This window comes from Megalops cyprinoides, chromosome 12, assembly GCF_013368585.1.
Source record: "Megalops cyprinoides isolate fMegCyp1 chromosome 12, fMegCyp1.pri, whole genome shotgun sequence".
NCBI lineage: Eukaryota > Metazoa > Chordata > Actinopteri > Elopiformes > Megalopidae > Megalops > Megalops cyprinoides.
The window spans coordinates 8,769,644-8,783,906 of record NC_050594.1 but is presented as its reverse complement, the minus strand read 5'-3'; the positions used below and the strand labels follow the sequence as shown (position 1 = coordinate 8,783,906).

At 39.6% G+C, this 14,263-nt stretch overlaps 1 protein-coding gene across 2 annotated transcripts; it reads right to left on the bottom strand.

The window, feature by feature from the left end:
* Window positions 1-1,547: 1,547 nt before the first annotated feature.
* Window positions 1,548-9,799, bottom strand: traf3ip2a (TRAF3 interacting protein 2a). 2 transcript variants are annotated; one of them, XM_036543011.1, is made up of 10 exons: window positions 9,762-9,799; window positions 9,026-9,072; window positions 7,676-8,278; window positions 6,500-6,680; window positions 5,114-5,277; window positions 4,544-4,632; window positions 4,199-4,267; window positions 3,660-3,764; window positions 2,364-2,438; window positions 1,548-1,873 (listed from the first exon to the last, which is right to left on the bottom strand). In XM_036543011.1, the coding sequence occupies exons 2-10, from the start codon at window positions 9,039-9,041 to the stop codon at window positions 1,703-1,705; spliced, it is 1,473 nt and encodes a 490-aa protein (XP_036398904.1). In that variant the 5' UTR covers window positions 9,042-9,072; window positions 9,762-9,799; the 3' UTR covers window positions 1,548-1,702. The 2 variants fall into 2 exon arrangements, with proteins under 2 accessions (XP_036398904.1, XP_036398905.1); XM_036543012.1 differs by having other exon boundaries at window positions 9,026-9,069; window positions 9,762-9,790.
* Window positions 9,800-14,263: the final 4,464 nt, after the last annotated feature.

Genomic DNA, 14,263 nt, shown 5'->3' with positions numbered 1-14,263 from the left:
TCACCATTGGTCTACAAATCAATCCAAATTAAACCACATTTTATTACACTTTCCTTTGCATTTGTGATTACTGCCCCTGAGGTCAACCTAACCAGTAGTGTTAATTTGATAAAATCAACTATATAGATCTAGATCCTGATACATAATAGACCCCTAAAGGAGGAGGAGCTTCAATTTATCATTTCTGCATTTTTGTCTGTTGTCAGGAGTAGTGTAAGGTGGCCTCAGAAGCCTGAATTAAAGAGAAAAAAAACCTTGCTGGGCTCATCATCTGCCACCAGACTTTAGAGCCACACTCAAAACACTGGACACCAGATACTGTGTCACAATTAATAATTTCCCAATTACAAGGTAGATCTAACAACAATTGCCACCTTTATTTGGAAGGTGAGATTTTTGTTGTATAATTGATTATTTTATATTTGCAAGGGTTGATCAATGTCCTTACCCTTATACAATAAGGGAAAGTAAGGGTTACTATTTGTAAAACCAGTTCATTAAAATCAACTAAACACTGCCCTCCTGTGGTCAATATTATTCACAATTTAAATATTGAGAATTGAGAATAATGAATTTAAACATTCACAATTAATTCCTGTTTAAATTGTTAATTTTGCAAGAACCCATATGCCTAATATATTTTCATATTTACAATTAATCTTACAATTTTCTTGATCCTCGAGTGCTGCCAAAATTTATAAATCACACATAAAAGATGTATCTTCATAGGTTTTAATTTTGCTATGCACCCAAAAGGCAAGATAATTTCTGTTCATAACCATATAATGATATTGTCAATCTTTGCAATGAAGACTCACAAGACTCATTTAGGAAATTTACATGGAGTACATACAGTTGAACTCATTCCACATGCAGCCTCAGTAAAATTGAACAGGAAAGGCAGTATATAATGATTGTAAATACAAACTCTTAATACCATGCAGTTTATGCTTACAGTCTTAATTCACAGATGTCTATTGTTGCATAAGTGTATTCATAGCTTTCTAGTGTTGTATAAATAATCACTATCATCAGACACTCTTTTTGCTGTGTATGTAATACTTTACAATGTTAAATTACATCTGTTTATATGACATTTTAAACTATGACTTTGTAATTACACTGGCAAGAAGAACATAAGTATAAAATAGGATTTGATCATAGCGAGGCCCGTTTGCAGGCTCCATCTGTTCCACACTCCTGTCAGATTATAGCTAATTGGGTACCTGAAAAATGCCCCAATGTTGTAAAAGTAACGCAGTACAATGAGATGTAATGTGAACTTACCCTCCATGATATGAACATAGACCCTGCCACGGTTAAGATTGTGGAGTGGTTTTAAGGACAGCACTCCCTCGTCTGCCTGTCTATCTGTCATGCTTTACCTGTCCATTTATCACAAGGCACTATCAAAAGCATTAACTGTAACAGAGGCAGGTTTCTCTAAACAGAGACTTTATCTATTAAGACACCATTTCCAAGTCATGTGTTCTCTCACAGAAATGAGTATCAGTGAAAGGGAGCATGAACAGGGGAGAGCAGGGAGAGCGTGTTTCCAACACGTCTCTGGTGACCTAACCTACAGCCTACCACTAGAGGCTGATGTTTTTCCACATACTATTTCATGTAGCAGAAGTCTGATCTTCCTTTATCAGAATGTTACCTGTTCAAGGTTATTCACAAACGCCAAGGACGTCGTTCCTCACATGGTGTTGGGACGGTCTGCGGTGACGGGGCGGATGGTGAGGGTCACCTCCTTGGCCAGCGGGGGCGGGATGTACCTTTCCTCGCGGAGCAGTCTGAGCAGGAGGTCCTCCAGGTCGCGGGGCCAGCGGTAGACCCGTGTGTTCTGCAGCCACCCGGGCACGTGTTTCTATAAGGGAACGTTGTGCCTCAATGCGGTTAGGTGAAAAAAAGGCTCCGGTTTATTTCTGTTAGACAGGGGCAATCCCTTTTGTTAGTCACACTGTTGTGATAATTAGTATGGTTTTAGTATGGTAATTTATGAGTTGTTTTCTGTTTTGTACATTTTCAATGTAATGCTTGCCTGACGTGTGCTGTGAAACACTTTGGGCTTCAGTTTCATTGTATGAAAGGTGTGAGACAAAGTATTATTGTTATGATTATCACTTCTTTGGCAGTGATGTGACTGGTCTTGCACATGATTACTGCAATCAACCACCTCTGGATTTTTAAATGTTTATGAATGAGTGTCAGACTGTAAAATCTAATTTCTCAAGCCGTATCCCCTACCATTAGGACTTCAATATGTGGCCATGTTGAGTTGTGTTTCAATTTGCTGTACTTTGCTGTCCTGACTGACAGTGCAAAGGTCTGCACCTGCTGAAAAACATCAGACTCACCTGGGTCGCATTTGGGAAGAGCACAGGGATGAATCGGAAATTTAGGCTTCCTTGCTGGATGAATTCATTTTGCATCTGAGTGCCGCAAGCAAAGGGGGAGAAAGGAAAAAAACATTTAGAACAACATCATAACAGTCGATGGATATTAATATTCATTATCATTTGTCCTTTTCAAGTGACTTGTATAGATTACATAGCATCCATTTATATCAGTGAATATTTATTGGCACAATTCAGAATAAGTTATTTTGTTCCAGGACACATCATGGCAGTGCCCTACTTAGGAACCTTAGGAACAGAAGTTAACTGTTGACATATGTGTTAACAATTTTATTCAGCAAGTGCTCAAACGCATGGCGTTTAATCACAGGATATATTTTAACACGATGGAGACAACAAATGAAAGGGGCTATTAACTATCTCTCCTGTTCCAGTTCATTTCTGTAATTTTTGTCACACTAAAAGTATGATGGACAAAGGTACTAGAAAAAGTGCCGTGTAAACCAGTGTTTCCCAGTCCTGCTCTTGGGGACCCACTGTGTATACTGATTGTCACCTCAGCTTGGTTTATTAGGCTATTAGGCTTTATTAGGCTTTATGAGTGCCGATCTCTGTTTAACTCAACTTAAACATTGGTTTTCAGTTCTCTGTTCATATCCATATATGGAATTGGAAATTTGGAAATTTTTGCTCTAACAAACATACACATGTGAGATATTGCTGTAAGCTATGTTTATTCATTTCAATTCCATAAACAAATTAGTAACACAAACACCTTAATTTATTAAGGCTGTTATTAAGACCTGTTCACTGGGGGACTAAAACAAAAAAATAAACTAATTTGAAAAATGAAATAATTACACTTAATTGGGCCAGCTGTGCCAAATTTGTTCAAGGAGCAGACATTCACAGAGATATTTTGAACAAACAACCCTTCTATCATATCAATACAATTGTCTCTTTCAACATACATTTTATTCACAATAAGATATATATTATATATATTTTTTTTTTCCAAATGAAGAGCTGTGTTCAGCTAACAGCTCAATCAGACCTAATAAACCACCTTAGCTAGAATAAAAACCAGTACACACAAGGGGTCACTAGAACCAGGACTGGGAAACACTTGTATAAAAAAAACAAGAACACAGCAACACTCTCTTTCAGTACAGCTGTCAACGTATCTTTCAAACTACCATAATGACAGTATTTAACTGCCCCTTAGTCTGCAGTGTTTGTTCACTTGCACTTGTTTTCTTCAGTTCCTCTGACAGGAAAATCAGTCTTGGCCCTCACCATTGAATGGATGTACTTGGTGTGCAGGCCATGTTCATCCAAACCAGATCCTTCAATGTCGGCCTTGTACTGAGGACTGATGACTATGATGATGAGCACTGATTTCTGAAATGCAAAAATAAGAAATTAATTATTAAAACCACTACAAAGATTATAACCTTGTTGGAACACTGCTACCCAGCTGGTTTTCGGATTCTGAATCCATGTTTGCATCTCTTGCCACCCCATGTTAGCAGCTCTCGTAAAAGTCAGGGTGCTGTTGCTGAGGATGTACCTCCTTCCTGCGTTTCCTACAAGAATTTTTCATAACTTCCTGATGGTATACAAGAGTAAAAATGGCAAAGAACAACAGGCAAGCAAGCTTTAGAGCAAAGTACAACACCAGTTACAATTCGATTGAGAGCACTACATTGACAATGTACATTGTTGCTGTCACTTGGATTTAGAGGATATCAACACGCTATGATGTTTGACAGGCTTATGGAATTGTTCAAAGAAACACAAGATATGAAACGAATAAGGCTTTTGGTAAAACTTACATCTTTTAAGTAGCTGTCCATCCAATTGTTGATATCCATGCTTCTTACTTGGTTGTCAAATATGTCAATCTAGAAGTTAAAGGTGAAGTCCTTCATTTTAGGTGTTTTTTTTTCTTTTATTGCATGTGATTTAAATCCTCAATATTTACAACTTAAAATGAAGAAGAAAGTATAAATATTATAGATGTATATATTTGAACATTCATCCCTAAAGCACAATTACATGGGTAATAACATGCAATAGGAAAAGTACTATGGAACCTGTATTACAGCATTATGAAACTAATATTATCTAAGAATTTTCTGCGAGGAAGTTGATGTGACATGTGTGACTCTGTAACTTACAGCTGGACGAAAGCCTTGATTGGTGAGAAATTCCACAAAGGGAACTATTTCGGAGGCGGAGTCCACAGAGTAGGTGACAAAAACATTACCTGAAAATGCCGAAGTGAGAAATATCCCAGTGGTTAAAAAATAATGTGTTCCATTTCAATGGAAACCAAGTGTAACAATCCACTCACAACTACATCAACCATGATACAGTATCTCAGTACTACCTTGTTTAGCAGTACGACCCCCGCATGACTATTTAATGTCAAACGGGTTATTCATCTCGTAAAAGCACACATCTTATATCATTTGTTTGCTGTGCTGACGGCTTTATCTCACACGGCCTGTCGTATGTGTTACACACCCAGCTTTGTTTTTACTGAGGCAATTCAGGTTTACTGGTCTGATTTAATCTACAACTGTGGCCCCTACAAGTATAAGAACCAGTAAAATCCTGGCTATAAGCCAGGCTCCTCCCAGCCACTGCTCCACACAGCCACCCTGCAACCTGTTTCCTTTTATATGATTGCATCTCCAGGGAGACTCCTTTCCACGGGGACATTTGTGACAAAGATGTTCACTCACGGCACTCGTCAGGGAGGCTGATGGTCTTCCTCTTGCCCTGGGCTTCGGCGGGACCTCTTGGTTGAAGGGGGCTTGGACGCACACTGACTTCGGACATGACCTCCAGAGGCGGGGCCTCGTAGTATGGAACGTTGACGGCGCACTCTGCCTCAGGGTTCCCCGGCCTGGGGAAGGTGCCGGAAGCCCCACAGAATATAATCATGAAATATAATTATTAAATATAATTATAATTATTAATTAAATGAATCAATTCATTAAAAAAACAATAACAAAACATTAAAATAGCCATGGCCCATAAATAAACCAGATCTTTGTTTTGTTTCTTGTATCACTCATTGGCCCTCCAACTGAGGCGAATGTCAACATACTGTGCTGCCAATGCCACATACTCCCACTTCTCTGGAAGTCTCTGTGAGGTTCTCAAATTCCTATCTGTCTGTCTGCAACAGCACATTCAATGCACATCTCTACACCAACCATAATTCTTGATGACACAGCATATTCATTACCACAAAATCTGCATAGTTTTTTTTTTTTTTTTATCTTTCAGCATACAACAACTGGTATTGTAAAACTGTCTACAGAAGGTAACAGTAAAATGAGTAAATGTATATTAAAATGGAATGCGAAATGAATGTTTAATGCTTAGTAATCTGTATGCGTAAGTCTCTACAATGAAAGGTCACTTTTCTGTAAAGCATTAGAACAAAGAACCAAAATTATGACTGTGAACCTGAGTCTTAAGTCAATGCTGCTTTGAGAATACGCAGTGAGGCTAACCAATAAAACTGTATTGCATGTCGCCAGTTTGTTCGGCATGTAAGCATTGCTTGAGAGCACTTTGTACCTGCAAGCAGACTAACTACAATCAGACTATCTACAATTGCATCAAAAGGGCAAGGTTCATAAATCTAGGAATGATTATGTCCCATTGCTTTAGAAAGCATGCACAAAAATTGATTTTACATTCTCACGTTTTAAGATTCACTTATGAATTTTTTTTTATCAACTCAGCATGTTGGCTCGATGTTTCCCTGTATGGGTCTGCCTCACAGCGACTGAACAGAAGATCTCCCTGGAGTGTGGTGTTTGCTGACCGCCTTGCCTAACAAGTCTGTTAAAGTAAACTTGAGCTGGGAAATTAATTTCATAGAGTGATGTCACCCTTATTATCTTAGTAAGTCGTACACTTTAAATGTCACTCAAAAAAGGTGAAAAACACAGTGTATTTACATCATGAGTTTGCAAATACATAATGCATTTGCTTGTGAAATGTTTCTTTATTTCACTCTCTTGTTGAGAAATTTGACCTTGAACTTGAATCCCTGAACTGAGAAAATGAAAGAACAAGGAAAGTCCCCCCAATATCCCAAAACAAGGGTTTACCAGACTTCTGGCCCTCTCCAGTGTCCGACGTCCACTTGGGACGCAGGATGATGACCCGGGAGGTGGGCATGGCCAACGGGCTGCTTGTGCTGATGCATGAACAATCTTGGATCCATGTCTCCTCTTGGAAGTTCAGGGCAGCGTGGGGAGTAGAGACACCGGCAGCCCATGGGACAAACATCTGCAAATGAGCAGAGCTGGGTCAGGCCAATCTAAACTGCTAGATGCATGTTTTTCTGACTGATCCTCCTTAATTAATCTCTCTTTTCTCTCTGCATTATAGGGCCCACAGTTAATGTTTAACCAGCAGAAGTCTGACAAATGTTGGAGTGCCTCCTGTACTTTTCTCTGGTTTTCAACTTATAGGGTAGTCATTAACTCAAAGTGTATTTGTTTGAAAAGCTGAAAACTACATGTTAATACTCTACTTTCATTTTCAGGTGTAACCGAAGATTCTGACTACAAATTAATTGAGATAGTGAACTTGCATTTGCAGGGAACGTCACATGTTGAAATGAAGATGTTTCACCATGTGGAACTAAATTACCCAGCAAGTAGCTCATTTGAAAAGCAAGTAGAAGCAGAGAAAAGCAAACACACACACCCTTTTCATAACAGTTCATACAGAGTAATTTTCCTGTCATATCTACGGTGACAAGATGTTTGTAACAACTAATCCCGGCCTTTGCAAACACCTTATGTAATTATAGGATCGTTACTTTCAATTCATTACCTTCACAAATGGCCTCAGTGAAGGCAACTTGCTCGTGCTTTTCATTTGATCTATTCATTCAGGTGGATTTTTTTTGAGACATTCACTGTAAGCATGCTTGCTCAAGGTGGGTAAGGGGAGGGGGTTTATAACAACAGTGTTCCTCTCCCAGGATGGATTTGAACTTGCCACCTTCATCTCCCTGAAAACTGCCCAGGCAACAATGTTGCCCACAAAATCAGATTGCCTCTTAGATAGGGCAAGCAGCTCACCATATATTAAATGCAAATTCAAAAAGGGTGTGTATGCATAATGTTCCTTCCACAGATCATAGTCTCTGTGTGCACTTGCAATGATGAGTGTGTTGGCTTGGTGCCTATTTGATTAATTTCTAGCTGTTATGCGCCTACTGCTGCATGTGTTGTTGTACCATACTGTGTCATGTAATATTGTAAGGCACTCACCAGGAGGAGGCATGTAGGGACCACATCCTGATCTGTTGTTATAGCGACCCTGGGGCGCCATTGTGTAGCCGATGTCAGACCTCAGAGGAAGAGGAGGATCCAGTTCATCCTGCTCCTTTTGGACATGGGACTCATATCCTGTGTCCTTGCTGGGGAGGTTCTCAGGCCTGTTTTGACCAGAACGGCCAGAGACGCCACCTTCCCCCAACGGGGGGATGCTTTTTGCGTCTCCCTCAGGGTCCCCTACCCCGCAGGGTTGAAGTCGGAGTCCGCCGGGGTCGAGACTGGCTCTTGCAGGGACATGGGATAGCCTCGGAGTGTCAGAATATGCCACCTGTCTCCCGGGAGTCTGTGAGTGTACTGGACAACAGCTTCTATCAGTACCCATCCACTGGACACCGCCATAAGCCCTCCCCTCGTATCTCTGGCTGCAGGAGGTGGATTCAGGAGACGTGAGTTCCTTCATGCCAGGACTTGGCCAGCCACCGTCCGCTCTGCAAGCATCATCCAGGCCAAAGGAGGAGCACTCCTGCTCTTTCAGCTTAGAGACAAGTTCCATAATATTCATGGACTCATCCATCTCGATTGGTATGGAACAAAGGCCTTAAAAACAGAGGTAATTTTTTTTAAATTAAATGATATTTCACAGTGAACAAAGACATTTTAGGCTTCTGTAATATTGTTTGCCATCAGCAGTGTTGTGCTTAAAGAGCACATCAGTAATACACTTATTTCACGAAGTATAATGAGGTTGCTACTTAGTTACCGTATAGGGAACTAAATTCTCTAAATCTTACATTGTGCGTATTTTTATGTCACTGAAATAGTAACAAGAAAATATTTCTTTAAAATCAAAAACGGATTTACACCAAACAAATATGAAAATATCCATACAAACCAGAGATAAAAAAATGATTTAAATCTGTTTGAATTAAAACGCCACTGATTCTCATTTACCGAAAATTTACAGATGGGAGGGTGAAACGTTTGTGCCTAAGTCTAAAAAGTGTATATCAAAGCGAATATACAAATATACATGAAACTTAACCATGGTGCTTCGCGTCGACTAGACAATAACTGACTAGCTGTCTGGCAACCTTTCAGCAACCACGCAGGGTTATTAAGCTAAGATGCTAACCAACTAACACGTCAGTTGGATGACACCGTCAGGTAGTCAGGTTCATAAAAGAAATTCTTCATTAAAAGAAAATCAAAAGGAAAGTGTCTATACAGCCCTACACTTTCTATATGTTGTCATTTGCTGATATGTTTATCTGTTGCCTGCAAGGTAATGAAAATGTATGTCTCTCATTTTGGCAGCGAGTGTTGCAATTTTCCAGAGGGACTTACCCGTAAAGCGCGCCATTGTCTTCTTAGTACCCAGGAAAAAAATTCTGCTGGGAAATAAGGAAGACAAAGCAACTGGTGCTTAGACAGAAATCCTAAGTGAACTGATGTGGGTAAACACATAAAAGATAAAGTAAAATAATAATAATAAAAAAAAAAACATTCAGGATAACCCACAGCAAATACAAGGAATGTCCCAGAAAGCTTGAATTTATTGCAGCCCATTGAATCAAACCGTATATGATCACGAATGAAATGAAAGCACCGAATTTCGACACCGAGGGGACAGCAAAGCGTGTTTTGTCCTCACACGACTACCACTCTCGTGTGACGCAAACGTGGGCATGTCCGTATGTTTAGGTCAGAATTGTACTCCAGGACAGGGGCAAACACAATCGCCACACTCTGGCAAAGACATATATCGCTCACATTAACTCTATAAGCTAAATACATATATATATATTTTTAATATATTCAATTCTTTAGCTTTCACTCTCTACCAAAGTTATTACTGGTTAAAGACTGAATTGCTGACATTTGTAAAAAAAAAAAAAAAATCAGATAGCGATCACAAGTTGGCTACACTGAAAATACGGGCCATAATTGCGAAAGGTCAGCTACACACCACGAACCAGATCTGTCCACAGTGCAAATCACTTTTGCTTTAACTTAAAGCTACAGACAGTAACAAAATCAAAATGCAGATATAACGTGAAAAAATAAACAATTATATCGATACCTTCCTGGGGCTACCGCTGCTGCCGCTCCGTCTACAAGGAAACTTGCCCTGAATTGCAAATAAGGAAACAGAGGTAATTTTTTTCTTGGAGGAAAAAGGTACATGCAAAGCAGGAAAGTAACTCACTCAGTATATGCAAATCCAGGAAGGTGAGCCAGTCCATTCTACCAATCAGAGAAGTTTAACGCGGGGCAGGAATTCCTCTGCCATGTCAGAGTAGATGAATGATCATATACCTTTCAACGTCACGCATAAAATGATATTTTCTGTCACGAAAACCAGAACAAGCACTTGTAAATACATAAAACGTGAAAGTTCTGTCCACTATGAAATGTTATGAACAGATTTTTGTTGTCGTTTATTCTGTCACCTGTCGTCTCTTTTGCTTTGTCTCCTTTTTATTGTGCTGGGTATTTTATGTTACTAAGCTCGTTTATTTATTTGTCTTAATCGGCACTATATATATATATATATATATATATATATATATATATATATATATATATATATATATATAGAGAGAGAGAGAGAGAGAGAGAGAGGGAGAGAGAGAGGGAGAGAGACAGAGAGAGAGAGAGAGTAGGTGAATGGCGTTTTTTTCTAAAAGTAGGGTCAAGTTCCGTATCGTTCTTTTCTGTAGCAGTAACGTTGCGAGGCAGGTTACAGATCAAAAACGCAGGACACGGGACTGCCCTCTAGTGTCAACGTAGGCGAATCTTTTTATGCGCACATACAGCGCATTCTTTTCTGTGTGTTTGCATTTTGAGTCTTCAAAATCAAATAATTTTTACCTGTGTGCTTATAATAATTTCACGTTTGGAAAAATATATCTAATTATATCTCTCATAATCAAAAAATGACAACAAACATTGCCCTCATATAAAGATAAAATGAATATATTTCAGCAAGTTTATTTGATGAATCATAGTTTAAAGAATGTTTTTTTTACATCCCGCTCATCGGTCATTAAATTCTTAATCTGTTAATTTGATGCGTACACCAAGTAAATCCATAATTTTAAACGTGGCTCCCACCCACAAAAATATGTACCTTATTGCGGTGAATTCCTGATGTTTCAACGGCGTTTTGTTTCATGTTCATTTGTGATTATGAATTTGATAAATGATGGAATGGATGTTAATGACCCTCTTTCTAGAATGTTTTGTGGTTAAAATGCAACACTAATTGCACTCAACACAATACTAAATCGTAGCAGATATAAATGTTCATTATCTGGAAAGAGCTATGGATTCAAGTATAATGGCACAGATTATGTACACATTGTTTCTTTTTTTTGTAAAGTAGGTTATCAGTTCATGCCACGAACTCAGAGTCATCGGAATGCATCTGCTGCTCGTAATTTTTTTTCGTGTGGTTTATGATTATTGTTTTACCAATTACTTGGTCGCCCTCCATCTTTTGCTCGTAAAAATGATTTTCAGCGATCCTCAAAAGGTGAAACAAAATTGATCGCATTTGTCCTTCATACCCACAGTGGGTAAGGTGGGTGGAGGCGTCTAGACTTAAGCACTGACTCACTGATTGAACCTGTCAGTGTTTTGCTAGGTTTGCTTTTTGTTTTGCTATATTTTATAGGTTCTTAAGAGTCGATGATGGTCAGTGCATAGTGGGTCTGCCTGTTTTGGGGTTTGTAAAGGTTCACTATCGTATCAGAAGTGTAAGATATATTTTTTACACGATGTAAAGATTTTCGGTTGGATTAAACGTTGCACATCCTGCGTCAGACACTCTCGTGTTGGAGGTATTCAGAGACGTGCTAGCTTGTAAGAGAGATATCCCCGTGTATGTCCACCAGTATCCCCTTGGTCTCCTTAAAATACCCCCCCCCCCCCCCCCCCCCCATTTAACAAACACACGAAGTAAACCCAAAGCCTACACTTGCCACGCCCATAGCATCAGCCACATGTTCAGTTATGCATCTATAATTCGAATTAAGTCCTGTCTTTGGATTCTGTGGCAGGTGCGAACACTGAAGAGGGTGCAGCTTTGGCAGCCTAGAAGTAAAAGACTGCGGTTAACTGTAGACAGGAGAACTATGGTGTCGTTCTATAGGAAGACACGTTTAACTAACGTTTAACTAACGGTAGAGCCTAAAATTAAAAAAGCAATGCACAACACACCATGAGGGAGTACAAAAAATAACCTTTTCTTTTAGTCTTGTAAGACAGTACACGTTTAGTTGCAGAGTTTTAATACTCTCAAGAGGCCAGTCAGCACAGGCAGGTAATAAAAAGCATGATTTGCATGAATGCATGAATTTCCTGTTACTTTTGAGTGTGCATGAGATTTTTTTGTTCTCACCATTTCACATTACCATATTTGATAGCCAGCGGTACCTGTCAGAAGACGTGCCCATCAATCTACCTGTATCTGAATGTTTCAACTTTTTTCTTCTTCACATCGAAATTGTGCTGATGTCAGCTAGCCACAGGCAAGCACCACACAGTGGACCAGAATACTAATGGCTATTATGCAGTGGCAGTGGGTAAAATTCAACAACTAATTTAATATTTCAATGCATTCAGGTACTTGAATAATTTACTTGAAAAATTGAGAAACAAACAGTTCTTTAAATCATTTTATCTCACTATAAGTCATGCCTGCCTTGATACTTTAAAATATTGTTTACTATCATGTAGACATCTCAGGTGAAGTGGCACAATTTACAACATGGACTCTTCCCCCTTGCACCTTTAACAGACCACATGCTTTTTGTTGAAACATTTTTGTGACTAATGCCAAATGCAAGCCTGGTCCTGTGGACCAACGGATTATTATTAAGAAATCCTCTCTAAACTGTCAACAGAACAGTTCAGCAGATAGACTGGTTTGTAATAGGTTCATTTGTCAGCCTGACAGGCAGCCCCAGTGCACATGGGGATATCTACAAAATAGTTTCTGTTACATTATCTTCAGGTTAAGTCACCTGCAGGCCAATGTACTTTCAAGTCATGTTTCTGCGCTGCCTCTTGAAGGATCATGAACAGCTTGCAGCTTTGCAGGCTGGCCATGCGGTGATTTCCTTCTGGGAAGCCTCCGCCTGGCCGGACGTGGTCAATGTTTCCTTTAAAGTTCCCTTTGGATCTGGACACCAAGAAATATTTTGTTTCTGGGACATGGCATGACTCATACAATGTTCTTGTGTTGTATGAACAAGGTTCATGAATGCGTTCCGCTAAATGTAATGGAACCACACCCACACCACATTTCAAGTATTAGGTAGCAAACTTCACCTGAGACTGCCTGCTTTCAAAGCCCCCTTCCCTATGCCAGGCTGTAAGTAGACACACCCTTTATAGCTTTGCCATGTCAAAGTGAACCTGGACACAGGTGAGTGAAAATGAGCCTTGAAAATGAAAATTTCTCATTAATTCATCTTAATAATTAATTTCCCATACTCTTGTGTTCCAAGCAGTGGAGTCCAAGCTGCTGACAGGCATACAAAAAAAACAGGTGTAGCATGTGGTTGGAAGGGGCTGACATCACAATACCAATCTGGATAGCCAACACCCCCTATCCAAGATCATATTGCATCCATTTGCCATTAATACCCAAATTAACCAAATCTTATCATGAATTCAGATTAAACGCTTAATTGGATTATATAACTGACCCCCCCCCCCCTCCCCCCGCCCCCCAATAGCGTGGCCACAGAAGGTTGATCCATAATTCATTATCATGTCACATCCGTCACTAAGACACAGACTCTGTTGTGCACAGAAATTATGGAAAAACGGAAAATGCACTGTAGACTGAAATGGGGGGTTGACCTCCGGAACATTCTATAGGAATGTACAATTCACAATTCCTCCATAGCCATTCTGTTAACAAAAAATTCAGCATCAGGAACAGTGGACTGTGGGGAAATTCTGGGTCTCTCACTCTAGTGACTGCAGCGGAGCAGAGGGTGTAGGTTCACAACAGGAGGCTCCTAATCCTGTTTGCTGGTTACAGACTGATTAAAAAAAAAAAAAAAAAAAAACAGCAGAGGTGGGCATGTAACTTGCCAGTTCAGTTGCTTGGCTGTGCACCCCTGGTGTAAAGTTGAGTGAAGTACATAATCTTAATGGTTTCAGCAAATATCCTTGCTGTGTAAGTGTATCATTTTTATGCTGTAATGTCACAGCATGGAAGTGCTCTGCTAGAACAGATTAGTACACCGGAAACAGTGTAAAATGTTTATTTGTCATCGAACAAACAGAAATACGTCCATGTCCAAAGGAAAAAGGAGGGGAGGTTATGACTGCAAATTTCGGAACCGTTACATAGGACAATAAAGAAAGGAAAATGGTTATGCACTCAAGTTAATGTAACATCATTTCATCCTTGTTACCAAGGTCAGCTGAATGGGAGAATGAGACAAAAGGGCGGTCTGACGTGGACATCTAGTACACGCTGAGACAGAGACACAGAGAGAGACAAAACCAATGTCCACATGGAAAGCTGATGTGAGAGGATCACATCCCAGACAGCTGCCATCT